The sequence below is a fragment of the Diplotaxodon limnothrissa genome, linkage group LG8, assembly GCF_057381915.1.
Source record: "Diplotaxodon limnothrissa isolate DT_005_m linkage group LG8, D_limnothrissa_male_GT1.1, whole genome shotgun sequence".
In the NCBI taxonomy this organism is placed as follows: domain Eukaryota; kingdom Metazoa; phylum Chordata; class Actinopteri; order Cichliformes; family Cichlidae; genus Diplotaxodon; species Diplotaxodon limnothrissa.
In genome coordinates, this window is record NC_140603.1 from 9,428,741 (window position 1) to 9,445,108 (window position 16,368).

The 16,368-nt window shown below is 41.7% G+C and overlaps 2 protein-coding genes across 2 annotated transcripts in view; one reads left to right on the forward strand and one right to left on the reverse strand.

Annotated features, from left to right (window-relative positions):
* Positions 1-16,368, forward strand: part of cacna1g (calcium channel, voltage-dependent, T type, alpha 1G subunit) — a 350,831-nt gene that overhangs the window by 210,628 nt on the left and 123,835 nt on the right. Inside the window, exons 7-10 of the mRNA XM_085361223.1 lie at positions 10,164-10,458; positions 10,979-11,071; positions 11,528-12,395; positions 13,844-14,244. Coding sequence (XP_085217349.1) covers positions 10,164-10,458; positions 10,979-11,071; positions 11,528-12,395; positions 13,844-14,244 — 1,657 coding nt within the window. The remainder of the gene's footprint in view (positions 1-10,163; positions 10,459-10,978; positions 11,072-11,527; positions 12,396-13,843; positions 14,245-16,368) is intronic.
* On the reverse strand, positions 516-2,794 carry LOC146626272 (uncharacterized). The gene is made up of 4 exons (XM_085361224.1): positions 2,444-2,794; positions 2,158-2,313; positions 1,200-1,292; positions 516-836 (listed from the first exon to the last, which is right to left on the reverse strand). The coding sequence occupies exons 1-4, from the start codon at positions 2,792-2,794 to the stop codon at positions 516-518; spliced, it is 921 nt and encodes a 306-aa protein (XP_085217350.1).

Below are 16,368 nucleotides of genomic sequence, written 5' to 3' on the forward strand. Positions count from 1 at the left end.
TATATTCAAACTATATTTTTTACATTTCATTTTATTTCAGTTCAAAAATGCTCTGCATTTCCTATAAAAAACAAGACAGTTGGCCAACCAATTATTACAAAATTATTTATTGTTCCAAACCATTTTAACTATAATCAATAGAGAGGATTAGTAATATACAGATTTAGTGCTACGGCAGAAATGATTAGAGAAATGTTTGTTTTATAAAACCTGCAATCTTTTGAAAACCAGTATAAAACCTGCAACCTGTCTAAAACTGGAATAAAACTATTATAAAAACTCTTTTTAAACCAATTTGCAAGTACTCAAAAATGTTTATATGTGCACTGTGCCTCTACAATGTAAAAAAAAATAAAAAAAATCTACACATGTATCAATGAAATCAACTTAAATCTCCCTTTCAAATGGGTGTTCTTATAAATTTTGAATGTAGAATACCACTGCAGGCCAACCAAGCAAAATAACCAAGCACACATGCACATGCATGTGCACATGCACACATGCATGCAAACACACTACTGTGCAGTGTTAAGTTCACAATTAAGTTTGCGAATCTTAGAGGTCATCTTGTTAAAGTCAAGCTCCATCATAATCTTTTGAAGAGCCTCAAAGGTGAACCTGAATCCTCGTGGATATTCCATATTAAGAGCATAACAGAGTCCAAAGATCATTGCCACTCCAGCTGCCACAGAAGGCAACTCATTCAGGACTTCCACACCATCAATAATTATCCCGATGTCTCGAGGCTGATGTAGGAGGCTTGAGTTGTCCCTGAAGACGAAGAGTGCCATGGTGGCACTCTGCAGCTCTTCCTCAGCTTCATCTTTCTGGGATATCTTGAGGTAAAATATGGAACAAAATGTACAAGTGAAGAACTGAAGTCTGGCACACCTGATAAATCTTTGACCATAATAAACTACTATTTTGATAGTTGTTTGGTCACAGACTATTAGAACAATTATTTGACTAATCAGATTGTGAATTGCATAATCATTAAATTAAATCAATGGTGGAACATTTTCATAAATGTTCCACAAAGCCCAAGAAAAAAAGAAAACAATACAGAACCCTAAGATATTAACTTGATGAGTTGATTAATCGTTGCTGTCCTACATTAATCACTGCATTTAATAGCAGAGTTGTCAAATTTACATCAAGAGACTGCGTCTCATGTAGAGACAGAACAGATATGGACATACCATGTATTCTTTTATCAAGTCCTCAAAACGTTCTCCAAGGTAGATAATGAGAGATTTAAGTATACACTCCCTCCTAATGTCAGCATCAGCATCCTGCAGGAACAGTTAAAATTGTTACTATGCAATATGGAGAGTATGCTGCGTGAGAGGAATTTTTTTTCACCTCTCTATCCTCATGAGGTGACTAATGCCCCTTTTCCACCGACAAATCGGCACGGTGCGCTTGAGAGCAGTTCAGTTTAGCGCGGATGAACTCGTTTGTTGCGGTGGAAACATAAAGCGGACGTAACTGGGAACAGGGACGAACCCATCTGACTATGAAAAGTCGCGCGCAAAAGTCTTTGTCTGCAACGTCACAGCCCGAAGAACAACAACAATCGCGATATATGTGTGTTTTTGTACTTTGCTCTGTCTGTGGTTCATTTTGATTGGTTTGATTTTTGGTTCTTGTGGAGGAAGTCGCCATGGTCCAAAGTCAATGGAGTATGGTTGCTGGGAGTTTTTTTTAAAGCCTTTTGTGGGAGCGCTTCTATATCACATCACGTGGGCACCACACATACCCGGGCCAATCAGGTGTAAAGGTGGTGGAAAAGCGTCCGCAGGGAGCTAAAGTGAACTGAGCCACACCGTGTTCTGTCGGTGGAAAAGCGGCATATGCTTTCTTGTCCCTAAATAAAAGTTTATACGTATATATGTATGTATGTGTATCTGGCGAGTGAGAGTGAAAATGTGTCTCCGAAATAAATTTTGTTATAGTTGTGCTCTGTACTTTTATAATGACAATAAATCTCTTCATTCATTCAAGGACAAAGCCCACACTTCCTTTCAACATTTTAAAAGGTCACAGCCATAATCACTGACGTTACCAAAATAAAACTGTAACAGGATACAAATTCTCATTAGATACAGGGGTTAAAATGCTAACTGTCATGTTAATAGTTAATTATATACACCCTACCTGATCAAGAAACTCTAGGATTATGGCAGTTTTTGCTTTGGTTGTCCCTCCTTTCTTTCTGATTATTTTAAGTAGCTGTGGGGAGTGCTTGTCCAGCTGGGCCATGAATCTGGTTAGCAGGGGAACTGCAGTAACCCGCAGAAACTCTGCATTAATCTGTACATGAGTAGACAGTGTACAATACATTTTTTTAAAGACCAACTTCCAACAAGAAAAAGTCAAAACATATATGTCCCATTTCCAAACTATGATAAAAGGCATTAGTACAAAAAAGTTAAAGTTATACCTCTTCCATCTGAAATAGACCTGGCCATCTTTCCAAGAGGTTCTTGATGTCGGGCTTCTTATCCACAACCTCTTTCCTCCTGAATTCGAAGGTCCTGGCCATCTTCTCTCGTACAGTTTTCTCATTGTTTCTCTTCTTTAATTCGGTCAGGAGAGATATTCGCTCTAGTTCTAGGCTTTCTGGATTCTCACTGCTGGTCTGAGGATAGTAATTGGCCTCACCTCTTCTTGCCTTTTTGTTGTTCTTGGCTGGCTTGGGAACAGGATCTTCTCGTGACTTTGATTTGAGGGTATTTACTAAGAGCTCAGATGCAAGTCCATGTGACTTAAGCTGAGTGCGGTAATTGCTCATCTTAGTCTTTAGTCTGAGTTTCCATCCGTAGCTCTCATTGAAGGGGTCTGGTTGCCTCAAGCAGGGATGTTTCCTTGTCAGAGCTTCCGCAACGTCACTCAGGTCTGCATCACTGGGGTACGCCTTGTAGGAGAAAATCTTCTCTGCCAGTCTTTCCAGAATGTCGGACAACATTTTCGATGTAGGTGTGAGCCTGGTTTGGTCCTTTGTGTATTCCGCATTCCCTTTCTCAAGTTGACCTTCTGTTTCAAAAGAGAATTGTGGGATGTTGAACTCCTTTGGCCAGGGCTCTGTGCGGAGTTTCTCAGAGGAGCTGCTGCTTAGTATGTCATCAGTGTGTGTTGAGATGGAGCTTGTATCTAGGTCACTTTCTACAAATTCTAAAAGTAATGTTTCAGTAGCAGACGGTATGACCTTGATGGTGGTAAGATCCTTGATCATGGAGGTTGAGTTCAAGTTCACAAATGTTCCACCAAAGTCTACATCTTTATATTGCAGCCTGATACCTCCAGCAACTTTGCATGACTCTTTAACTTGTTCAATGAGCTCTTCAACTGTGTCTGGCACCCTTGATAGATCTATCCTCTCAGAGCTATTGTCACTCAACAAAATGAGGAGTCGTATGGGATTTGCCATATTTGTGGATCAAGTTGCCTCTCAGCGCTAGAGCACACAAAACTTACAACATAAAATAACACAAAGGAAAGAGACACAACACAGTATCAGCTCCCACTGCAGGTTTTTGAACATATGTTATAAGGGTACTGTCACAGAAGACTGCAAATTTGGATTGCATGTTTAGTGTGTACAACCACACCTTATCCTATACAAAGGACATTTTCCAAAGCCAAAAGTGGTCCAGTTATGTCATTGACTTTTCTAGCCTGTATTGCACAGAAGATAAAGTGTGCTCTAAGTCCAACCTTGACTTTTTTGTGGACCAGGGCCCTGTTTCAGAAAGCCGGTTTAGTGCAAACTCTGAGTAAGTATACCCTGAGTTAACGAAAACACTGGGTTTTTGGTTTCACAAAGCGAGTTTAGATTAATCCTGAGTGAGTGACTATGACGACACACTCCGTGAAGCTAACCTGCCCCCTAACATTTTATTTCAACTGTTACAGTTGCACTGAAAACGTCTCCTGCACTCGTCTGTGGTGTTCCCCGGTCATAGACCCACAAGATTTATCAAAGAGGGATTCCACAAAATTGCAGGTAGTAGGATGAACAAAACGTAATTCATGATGTGGTGATACTTGAACTACTACTTAAATTTTACATTTAATCAGGGCTTTATGTATCCTCGTGCGCGCGCTTAACTTGGGGTTAAAGTAACTCCGCGTTGATTGAACTAATTGTTATCAGCCTTTCTGAAACCGAATATTCCGAGTTGGACAGTTCGGGGTTACTCAACCCTGAGTATCGTTTTTCACTCTGAGTTTTCTAAACCAGCTTCCTGAAATAGGGCCCTGCTCTTCCATGGAGACCAGAGGAGGCAAGAGAAGACCAGGTTAGGAATAAATGTTACAAGTCACAACTGTCATTCTTACCTGTGCGTGTTGAAGGGTTGATGTAGACTGTGCACAAACTACTTATGTTGCGCAGGAATTTAATGTCAAAACACGTCCTGGATGTCTATAGAAAAGGAGCAAGGGAGGGAGGAGGCATTAGTTCCCATTTACAATCTCCTTGTGTTGGCATAAAGATGATCAGGTTAAAATTGTAAGTGCTATGTCAATGCAGACCTTAAACTTGAATATATCTCTTTAAGGTAATCAAACGCATTCCTCCTACAGTATAATCCACCAATGGATATGGATCTGTCAGTTCATCTGGACCCAAAAGCAAAATGTCCTTGTTGGGGCTCACTTGAAGTTCAAAGGCCCTGAAATGCTCCCAATGCCACGCCCTCAGCTTGCGAACAATGAAAAACAGCTTGTCCTTCAGAACCAACATGTGGATGATTTCAGTGAATTTAGGGATCCCAGCCAAAGATCCATATGCAAGGATCATTTCAGTTCTGTAGTTGAATCCATTGTAAGTGATATTCTTTGCCAGACACACATGGTCCACTGTTGGGTGTTTCAACCGTATTGCTTGTGCAATCTCCTCTTTCAACACATCAATAGAAAGAGTTGAAACATTTGATACTTCCAGGAGAGGTTTGTTAGGGTACATCAATATCTGCTGTGCCATGTGAAATTGGTGTCGTTCTGCCAAAGATAACAGCACATTCTTGAAAGATTTTGTGTATCGAACAACTCTTTTAAAAAAACTGTGCTTGGCTTCGAATCTCAAAGTCCACAGACAGCGTAATGGTCCAAACTGACGAATAAGCTGAGGATAATGCTCCAAGAAATGGTGCTTAGGCAGCAAGTTGTAGTCTGGGAAAACCTCTTTGAGTCGCACTCTGTGCTCGGAGATCTTGAAATTCAAATATGCAATTGACTCCTCTGTATGAACAGGTGAGACAATTATATCCACAATATCCTTTAGATCTGTCAATATTTTCCATGCAGGTTCATCAGCAGGCACCTTCTGGCCAACAAGGAGGGGGAAAAACCTTAACAGACTCCAATTTTCGTGTGAATTGCCACCTATTGTCTTTCGAGATACAAAGTTCAATGGCACTGGATGGGGACGATTTACTTTGTCAGTCCACTTAAAGGGGAAATTCAGTATACAGTCATTTAAATATGCATGTGTAAAATATTTCTTAGACGTGAAGATGGAAAGACATAGAGCTATCTCTGCAGGAACAATCCCTTCAAATAGATCATGGACCAGATCTGGGGGGAAACCAGTAGTTACTTTGAAATGACTTAGTTTCTCAGCAAGGACACATCTCTTCTTTACACCACAGAAATTGTCCAGAGATTTTTCCTCTATGATTTTAAGATGATCAGAATGAATCTCTTCTGTTCTTGAAATAAAAATGCCACTATCTAATGCCTTGGTTTGAATTTCTGATCTTGAAGCTGTACAAAATCGGCACAGATGACCACTTGAAAAATTTTCAACAAATCCAGCGATGCCGTGGGCTCCAAGGTTATCAGCTATTATGCACTGTACTGTTCCCTTAACAAATTTCCCTAACTTTGGCAAAAACACACCGTGGTTTTCCAAGGAAATTAAATCACTAATGAGAGGCTCAAGCACTACTTCATAGCCATACACCTTCAAATCATCACTTCTGACCAGCAGAGCCAAGTGTATCGATGACAGTGAAGATTGACAACCAAGGGACAGATTAGCTAAGGTCCAATAGAGGGCACAGATTTTATGTTTTCTTCGTGATGTCCCAATTGGATTACATATTTCAAAATCATCGATGTAGAGATTTATTGAAATTGCACAGTCTTGAGACAGAAGTTTGTTGTTTCGGAAAAATTCCCCATCAAAGGGACAACTATAAACTGCTTTATCACTCAGATGAGACTCATATCTCTCCTTCAAATTGGCAGTCTTTAACAAAATAGTATCTGAACTTAGAAGCTGCTGCAATGTTTTCAGCACAGATACATATTGTAGTGATTTTTGTTTTCTTTTATCAAGAATATATTCCACTGGTGACACTACACCAAATTCTCTTTTATAATATGATTTGCGCTTCCAAGAAGTAGACAATGGACCTTGTTTCACTATTGCTTTTTGAATTGGGTTTGAAGAACAAAGTGCAGTGGCTAGCTCTTCAACCACAGATGCTTCCACATGACAGTTATTATCTCTCAAAAACTGACTAATTGTGTTTTGACTAACTCGCACAGAGACAGTTCCTATAAGATGTAGCTCCTCAAGCAATTCATTCACAGCTGTACTGGAAACTAAGTATGTGTGTTCCAATTTAAGTAAAAGTGAAGCTAATTTCAGTTCAACTTCCTTTTCAAAATCTCTTGAGTCTGTGATGGTTGGCTCATCCAATTCAGAGTTCAACGAGTCTGTAGGATAGCAGCTGATAGATGATGTGACAAATATTCCACTTTTTAAGTCTTTAACAGTGCATGAATTATGTTTTCTCCATTTATGGGTCTTGAAACTGCCATATATATTGCTTTTGTATGAGCAACCATTAAACATACAAGAGACAAGTTCATTTCTTTTTAAATGTTGATTGATATGTTGAAAAAAATCATACTCTGTGGAAAGCTGATTGTGGTCACAAATGTAGCACTTGAATGAAGAGGCTTTTTGTGTGGACTCCTGAGAAAGATGGTTCCTAGCTAGATGTTTTTGTAGACCGTTCCATGTACTGGATGAACAGGGGCAATTTTCATGGATGCATGGGTAAGGACGGTGCCTGCCATGAAACCGATGATCAAGTCGATAATGTTGTAGTAGCTCAGATTTTCCTGAAAATGACAGGCTGCAGTCCTTGCATTTCCACATCCGATAACTGAGGAAACAAAGGGAATATATTAAATTCCCAAACAGGTAATGTTTGTATTGGTTCGATATATAGAATTCCAAAAATGAATTTGTCCATCTGCTGCAATGACAATTTATTTGACCACCCCTTTCCATCAGTATGAGAATGAGAAAATAATGGAGGGCTTTTCCTTTTTGTGTTGAGAGTAATTCCCCCCCCCCCCCCCCCCCCCAAGATTACATCCCTAGTCAAACTCTGTTTGAAGAAATGCCTCAGAAGGGGGCGGTGCCTGATGGATCAGCATTCATGTGGGTGGCAGGCTGAGCTGTGATTGACACGTCGCACTACTTAAACAGCAATTCACCCTCAAAACAGCTTTTTTCTGCTTATAAACTGTATTAGTGAGTCTTTACCTATGCAACCTTTCAGTTATTGGGCATTTCTTTTACAATTTCATGTAAACTTGTTAAATTCTACACTTTTTGGTCTAAAAATGTCTTAGTGCTGCCCTCTTAGGGTTGAAAGGTGGCTATTGCATTTGAATTTTGTGATTGGCTGAAAGCAGTTCATGCCTACGTCAGCGGTACATGCCAGTCACCAGCATCGTCTCTAAGACACATTCGCAACCTTGGGGTCCCAACCCCAATTGGGGTCGCGAGATAATTCTTGGGGTCGCCAAATCATTTTGGAAAAATATAAATGAATGTAGCTTCCGAATGAATGACAAGTGGTTGGTCTCAAACAGGTATTTTATTACTCAAAGCCAGTTACTGGGGGGGGTTTAGCTCTGAATAAACAGATGAACAGAAGCGCTTTTGGACCGTTGTGGAGAAATATGCATCTGGTATGAACAGCGGAGCAGCTGACAGTGTATGATTTTCCTAAGCACACCACTTCGAAGTGTTCCTGTGGCCAATGTAAACCATGTGTAAGAGTTAGACCAAAAAGGGTAGAATTTAACAAGTTTACACAGAAATGTCAAAAACTGCCCAAAACTGGAAGATTGCATTGTAAAAACCCATTATAACAGTTTCTAAGCAAAACAAGTTGTTAGGCTTCAGTTACTCTTTAAGTAGTTACACTCCAAAATAACAGGACACAACCAAAATGAAATGTTCCCTTTGCCCTCCATAGAAAAATCAGAGTGCTTTTCAATTACAAAGACTAGAAAAGGGGAAATGGGGCACATCTCCCTACACAACCAGCACTGAGCACACACCTGGGTGAAGCCGAGAGAGCAATTATTGCACACAATAGTGCCAACACATCAGCAAGGTGAATGAGAGGATAATGAGGGAGGGTCTAGATTATTATGACATGTTTAAAAAGGATGTGCAGTGTAAATGCAAAATGATACCTGTTCAGATTAAATGAAAATGTATGCTTCAGCCATGGAATGGATGGAGCGATCTGTGGTTCTGAAAGCATACAGAAAAAAAAGAATAATGTTACTTCTCTATAAAACACATAACATAGAAAAACCAAGAAATACGTAACATGACATACACATCCTTATAAAAAGCTAGTACTATAATTTGATTTAGGTTTACCAAACAGTCTACAGACCAGCCATTTGCGACTAAGTTTGGCATAGGGTCAGTTTTTTGCTGTTAAAATCAAAATTTATTCAGAAAATGCACATTTTTCAGAGCCGCGCCTGAAAGTCAATTGAAGGAATTAGTCTTATGTCATTGATCTTACATGCTGGCTTGTTATTTTTGTCTCTAAATCATGCACATTAATAATTATCTTTTGCGCTCGGTGTACACACACATAACACACAGATATTTATATGAAGAGAGACAGAGACAAACGTGCGCGCACAAACACAAGCTTGTGTTTAGAAACCGCGAGCTCACCAGAGAAATTCAAACGAAGCGGAGCACGGAGTTATACTATGAATGTTATGAACTATGAACTTAAGCTAGCTAGCTGTATCCACCACCGATGCATCGTGGTAACGCTAGCCAGTTAGTATACTGGTAAAAAACGGCTTTTTGCCTAACTTGCATTCCCGACTGTGATGGTCGGTTGCTGGTAACCAGTTCTAACGTCGCGCCGGATAGCTAGCTAGCTTGTAGCTAGCAGCTACAATCATGCAAAAATTGGGGGTGGCTGTCGATCCAGCTTAAATGGGGTTATTTTCTGCAATTTTGGCAATACAAATTATAAAAGCTTTTGTAACACACTTGGCTTTACTTACGTTTATTTTCAGATGAAATTAATCAAAGATGTGACACGATGTTTCCAGCAGCCATGCAGAATAAAAATTGGTCCCGGTCTATTTCTGGTGGGCGTGTTCAAGTGCAAATCACTTTGACTCAAATTAAAGATATTATCTGTTCAACATGAAAAGGAATATATGTTTTGAGAGAAATCAAAAACTTTGCGTTGTGTCCTTTGTACAGATATTTAGTTTCATCCAAATCAAAAGTGGTATTTTAAAATGCAAAAAGAAAGGGTTTCACAATCAAATCAATGATTTTATTCTGTTTTGAATGGCACTTATTAGATTGAATGAATGACTGCATGTTAGACTTTTTACAGTGTAGTACCATAACATCCAAATTTGACACATCACTCTCAAATTGTAGGGTTTCTTGTGGTTTGCTTATTTATAGTTTATAGTTAGGGCTGGATCAGATGTACATATCCTAGTTATGCTGCAAAGCCTGAATGCTTCTCATCACTGTTTCTTTTTCACTCAGCTCTTTTTGCTCTCCATATACTTATAAATCACTATTGCATATAGAAGTTTAACCAACATTAGTGATTATTAAAATATGCTCTCTTGTCTTTCCCTTCATTCCCAACTGGTTGCACCAGATAGCTGCAGCTCCCTGACCCTGATTCTGGATTATTTAATTGCTGGGGTTTTGTTGGGGTCTGTCTGATGTTGCGGGGTCTTTTGGCCAACTCACTGCCATTTTAATTTAGTCCTGATTTTTCTGTGAGTTAATGCAATCTGAAGTCCATACTAATATTTCCCCTTCTTCCTCATGCAAGCCCTCTGTCTTTGGAGCTGGGAAAGTACTACCACACTGAAAACGACGACGAGAACCCCTTCATCTGCTCTCAACCCCGAGACAACGGCATGAGGGACTGTAGCTCGATTCCCAAGCTGTATGAGGAGGGGGGCCTGGAGTGCACCCTGGATATTGACTCTTATAACAGCACTGACAACACCACCTGCGTCAACTGGAACCAGTATTATACCAACTGCTCTGCTGGTCTGATCAACCCCTTCAAGGGAGCCATCAACTTTGATAACATCTGCTATGCTTGGATCGCCATCTTTCAGGTAGGACAAATGGTCGGATTTGAAGATACCAAAATAGTTTTTCTGCAGTGGCAACATACAGTACGATTTGGCCCATGCACAATCCTGTAATCCAAAATGGAGATGAAGAGGGAGAAATGGAGCCTAATTACCCCTGGGCTAGTCTATCAGAGAAAGAGGGCTTAGAGGATTAGCAGGTCACCAACATCGCACAATCAGACTGCAGCTTATTTTTTCCACACCATTTCTTTGCTATCTTCACATCATCTGAATAACATTTTGTTAGAGTATTCAGTCATAGTTGTCTTGCTGGGGGACGGGTATTTTTAGAGAGCCAGACTGAAGATGTTCAGCCTGCATGGGGTAAAACAAACAACATAAATGTTGGAGGATTACTCTTATGCTGAGTCCTGGTTTTTATAGCACTGGGAAATATGTCCTCTTTCAATTTCTATTTTTAAATTCCATTCTTTATTTGGTTTCTTCTTTCAATTTTTTTTTTAATGTTTGTATGTACTTAACTCCTGGTGTTCATTTTTAGGTGATTACCCTGGAAGGCTGGGTGGACATCATGTACTTTGTGATGGATGCTCACTCCTTCTACAACTTCATCTACTTCATCCTGCTCATCATTGTAAGTATATCTGCACACGACTGAAGAAGAGGGTCAACTGGGGGTGTGAGCATCCACCGATCATGTGTGAATGTAGGCTGTACACAAGATGGACATAAGTACTGTGATATGACCCAATGGTTTAAGCCTCAATATTAAAATTTTTGCAGCTGCTAGCATATTTGGACAAGAGGGTGGGGTGCTAAGATATTAGCTAATGGTTACCAAGCTTGGTAATCTCTATCCACAAACTGTACAAGTGTAGACAGATGCTAAGTAACATAGTATGTAACATAACTGAAAAAGCCCCAACAGCATAACATTAAGTAGAGGTCCAGCTGAATTATTCAGATTAGCAGAGCTAATTGCTAATGCTAACAACTACCTGGGTCAACACATCTTTCAAACAACGTTCTCTCTGTAGTCTTCATTCTTCAGACCTCAGTAACAATATCATCTCTCTTTCTTTCCCCTTAGATTGGCTCGTTCTTCATGATCAACCTGTGCCTGGTGGTCATTGCCACTCAGTTCTCAGAGACCAAGCAGAGGGAGAGCCAGCTGATGAAGGAACAACGAGTGCGCTTCATGTCCAACGCCAGCACTCTGGCATCCCTATCCGAGCCAGGCTCCTGCTATGACGAGCTCCTCAAGTACTTGGTTCACATCATCCGCAAGGGGGCCAAGCAAGTGGCCCATATCTGCAGGCTCTTGGCCCGTCGTGCTGGGCTCCACATTGCTGCCTCGCCCCCAGCCACAGATATCCAACGCAGCCACAGCCAGAGGAGAAGGAGAAAGACCTCCAGGCAGGGGTCTGTGTCAGTTCACCACATAATGCATCATCATCACCAGCACCACCACCACTACCATCTAGGGAATGGTAGTGTGAGGGGAGGAGGGAGCACCAGATGTTTGGACAGTAGGGAGGCAGAAGGTGGGGCTCATAACAACAACGGGGGAACTCTCATAGCAAACACTGGAAGTGGGCATCTTGCCGTGGCGCTACCCTCTTCAGTGACAGCAGCAACTTCTGATATGAACCTTGCGATTTTGTCCAGTCCTGCTGCTGATTCATCCTCAGTTTGCAGCATTTTCAACACCAACTCTGGATTTGCTCCAGGCTTCTTCTCCTTGGCTCCGGCTCCCAAGTCCAGGGCCATTAAGAGGAACTCTGTGCCCTTTGCTGCTCCAGGCCCTAAGAACTACCCCACCCTTCAAGCTCGGGCTCTCGCCGAGTCTAGAAGAGGGAGCATTGCAGCTAGCACCCTGACGAACATCAACCTTAATATTCCACCAATGCCCCAGGACAGAAGGCCATCGAGTCTGGTAGACCCGCTCAGTCCAACAGGTAGACACACAATGAGGCAGCAGATGCAGATACATTTTTGTGTGTTAGCTGAGCTGAATAGGAGAAAAAAATAGAATATCCACAGGTTTAGATTTACTTGAGTGAGCTACCCTGATATATGACTGGCTGATCAAGTACAAGTGATTAGATTTGATATGATTTAATTTTCCAATTAATTTACTCGTGGATAATCTTCTCACTCTTATTTTGACAGTTTAGTTACTGCTAACTGCCTAACCCAGGTGCTTCATGTGTTTTCCCTACAACCTGGCTCACTGGACAGGTTGCTATTGTGGCGGTCCGTGATGCCACTCAGCTGATATCCACAGAGAGTTGATATGATCCCAAGGTCTCACACGGTTGAACTAAACCATCATGTTTTGCAGCTGGTAAATGGTAGCCCTTCTGCTCTGCACCCTCTGAGTTCAGCATGGCTGCACACAAACCAGTTGTCGACGTGCAGGTTGTATTTAGAGAGGCCATCCTGTTTGCAGTGGTCCTCCAGACCAGAACAAAGTCTACAATTGCCAGCTGTAGGCCATGATAGTGAAGTTGGAGTATGTCTGGCTATGGATAAGATCCCTTTTGGGGTAGCAGCTGAACGATTTGGAGGACAACAGTAACCTGGCCGGGGAGCCAGCTGGCAGAGAAAACATGAAAGGCCAGGACTAGCAAGCAAGTGAACAAAATAAGAGTCAGGGAATGGTCCAGCAGTAAATCGATCACAGATGACATTGTTTTCTCAGACAGATAGAAAGAATTCAAAATATGCTAAAATTAATCATCACATACTGTAGTTGGGGTGCCATTCATATACCTGGAAAGCCTGCCCGAGAAGACTCTTTGTGTGGGAAACACTGCTATCTCATTTACTCAGCCCATGCTAATTTCCATATTGGTGTTGAAGGAAATGATGTAACACACCAGTGGTTGTGTTCCTTTAACTGCAATCATGTATTTGGCGCTGTGCAGTATTGATCTGTTCTGACTAAGCCTCGAGCTACAACACTGTCCAGAAAGAGATTTTTGCTCTTTTCATGACAAGCAGATGCTAATTAGAGTCAATAAATGTTAATGCCTCATGTCCAGCCAACTTTTTTTGCCTCTTGGTCAACTTTTAAAAAATGTCTTAGGCCAAACAAAAGTCAGTTAAGGTCTCTTCGGGTTGTACAGGTGGTGGAAAAAGGCTGGCTAGCGGCCAGAGAATCTGTAGAGACGAGGCATTAGTCATACAACAGACACACTGCCCATCACCGTCAAACACACTTTTCCTGATACACACGCAACTGTCTAAAAATGCTCCCATTCACAACCGATCTCTTTCATTGGATCTGACAATTTGTCCAAACCACTTCATTTAAGTAATTTATCAAAATCATGCTGATTCCACCGCAGTACCCTTCTCTCTGCCTCAGCTTCTCCATCTGACCTTTTTTACTCCATTGCAGCCCAGCTCTCCTGCCAGCTGTCAGCCCGTGACCTCAGCACCACCAGCAGCGCCATGGACACGGCCGCTTTGACACTAGACCCTGAGAGCTGCCCCTACTGCGCCAAGGCCCTGGCCAACGAATCGGAGGGCGGGACCGAGGGCAACGAGACACCTGGAGACTCAGACAGTGATGGGGTATACGAGTTCACTCAGGACCTCCACCACAGGGACAGAAGAGACAGCCGGCAGCCCAAAAAGAAGCACCAGAGGCTGGGGAAAACGGCCGCCAAGGTTGTTCACTTCTGGAGGTTGGTGTGCGACACTTTCCGGAAGATCGTGGACAGCAAGTACTTTGGCCGAGGGATTATGATTGCGATTCTGATCAATACTCTGAGCATGGGAATCGAGTACCATGAGCAGGTTAGTTAATGTGTTTTTCTCTTCAACAAAAGGATGTGCAGTTGCTGTGCTGTGATATTCAAATGCCTTGAAAAATTTCTCTGTGGAAATGTGAAGTATCCTGATGCATATAGTCACGCAGATAGACAACGATTGTAGGAAAGTATTAGTTTGACTTGTACATCCTCTGTGTGTGCGTGTGTCATTCTGTGCGATTTTGCAAGCAACACCGCTCCCACAGGCCCAACTGGAATTCCTGATGTCTCTCTCTGGTCTCATTTGTTTACATGAGCATAATTACAGCCATGTGAGAGAGAAAACGGAAAGAGACAGAGTGAGAGAGGGAGGAAAGTAAAGGGGTGATTTAACGGGTAGGGAAGGCCCAGCAACATCTGACGTCAGATGTTCTCACTCTTTCCCTCTCAATCTGCTGTTTGGTTGTTTTTATCCCTGCGCTGCTGTCTCTTTGACCCAATTCACACCTGATATTCACATGCAACATGCGCTAGCGATAGCTAGTCTGGATTACGAATAATGGATGCTAATGTAAGGTGTAAATACATCCAACATGCTCGGAAGACCACATCTGGATATGGTCTGACATTCAGTATGATCAGATGTTGCCCAGGTGTGAATCCAGTCTGTTTTAAGTTTCTGTGAGGAAAAACAAAGGATATCTGCTGAACGCAATGAGTGGTCACACTGAGCTTAGTCATTCTTTAAGCTTATTCTTAAGCTGTCTGTTAATTAAGTTACAGTCAATCTTTTCATTGTCAAATATGCAGCACATAAAGTGCTTTGTCACAGCTCCAACCAACTGTGTGTATTTATATTAATGCAGTTGTACTGCAGACTTTTATTGGCATTGATACTGTTGTGTCTATTAGTAATGATGTAACTGATCCTCTTTTTCTGTGTCAGTATAACATTTGATCTTTTGCAGATGATTTCTCTGAGTGGAGTCTATTGATTTCTGTTGAGGTTACAGAGTTTAAAAGAGGTATCAGGAAAATGCTCATACTGGTTCTTTGTACTGGCCCAGTGCATCCTGAAAGTATTCACAGAGCCTCACTTGTTCCACATTTTGTCATGCTGCAGTCTTATTCCAAAATGGATTCAGCTCATTTTTCACCTCAAATTTCCCATAATGACAAAGCAAAAAATTATATTAAAAATATATAACATGTACTTAAAGTATTCACAGCCTTTGCTGTGACACTCAAAAGTGAGCTCAGGTGCATCCTGTTTCCACTGATCATCTGTCAGATGTTTCTACAACTTGATTGGCGTCCACCTATGGTAAAGTCAGTTGATTGGTTATGATTTGGTAAAGCACACACCTGTCTATATAAGATCCCATTGTTGACCAAGCCATGAAGTCCAAGGAATTGTCCGTTAGACCTCTGAGACAGGATAGTAACGAGGCACGGATCTGGGAAAGGGTACAGAAAAATTTCTGCACCATTGGCAGTCCAAATGAGCGCAGTGGCCTCCATCATCAGTTAAATGGAAGAAGTTTGGAACCACCAGGAGTCTTCCAGGAGCTGACCACCCAGCCAATCTAAGCAATTGAAGTAGAAGGGCCTTAGTCAGGGAGGTGACCAAGAACCCAATGGTCACTCTCACAGAGCTCCAGTGTTGCTCCGTGGAGAGAAAAGAACCTTACAGTGCGACAACCATTTCTGCACTACTCTACCTGCGTGGTTAAATCCCTTGAGTTAGCTGCCCTTTTTCTACTTAAATGAGTTATTGTTAAGTGGCTTAACAAACAAAATAGCATTTCACTAGCTGGGCCCACGTCCTCATTTTAGGTTTGACAGCGTTTTAGTAGGTAAAGGTGAATGCTTGGACATGAATTGAGCTGCGGTTTGGAGAAGGCTTCGAAGGGGACTGGCGACGGCTCCTGGGCCTGGCAGATCCCCATGTACTAAATAGGAGTGAAGAAGTTAAAGAATTGAGAACAAGGAGGGAGGGAGGGTGGGGCACGTAAACGAGAATGAACAGTTTGCAGAACTGGGGGGAACCTATATAGATGACAACCGGAAGGAGCGCGTTTGGAGGCGTGGTCCCGCTCCTGAAATTCCAATACATAATACATAATCTCCAATTAAAGCAAAATATAAAGACATGAGAGGTTGCTCAAGA

What these genes read in the sequence shown, in the direction of transcription:
- LOC146626272 (XM_085361224.1), bottom strand. Translation starts at nt 2,794, where the DNA reads ATGAGCAATTACCGCACTCAGCTTAAGTCACATGGACTTGCATCTGAG. An exon ending in GTCTATTTCAGATGGAAGAG is followed by an intron (nt 2,314 to 2,443) that starts GTATAACTTTAA and finishes ACTCATGTACAG; the next exon opens with ATTAATGCAGAGTTTCTGCG. An exon ending in TCCTAGAGTTTCTTGATCAG is followed by an intron (nt 1,293 to 2,157) that starts GTAGGGTGTATA and finishes CTGTTCCTGCAG; the next exon opens with GATGCTGATGCTGACATTAG.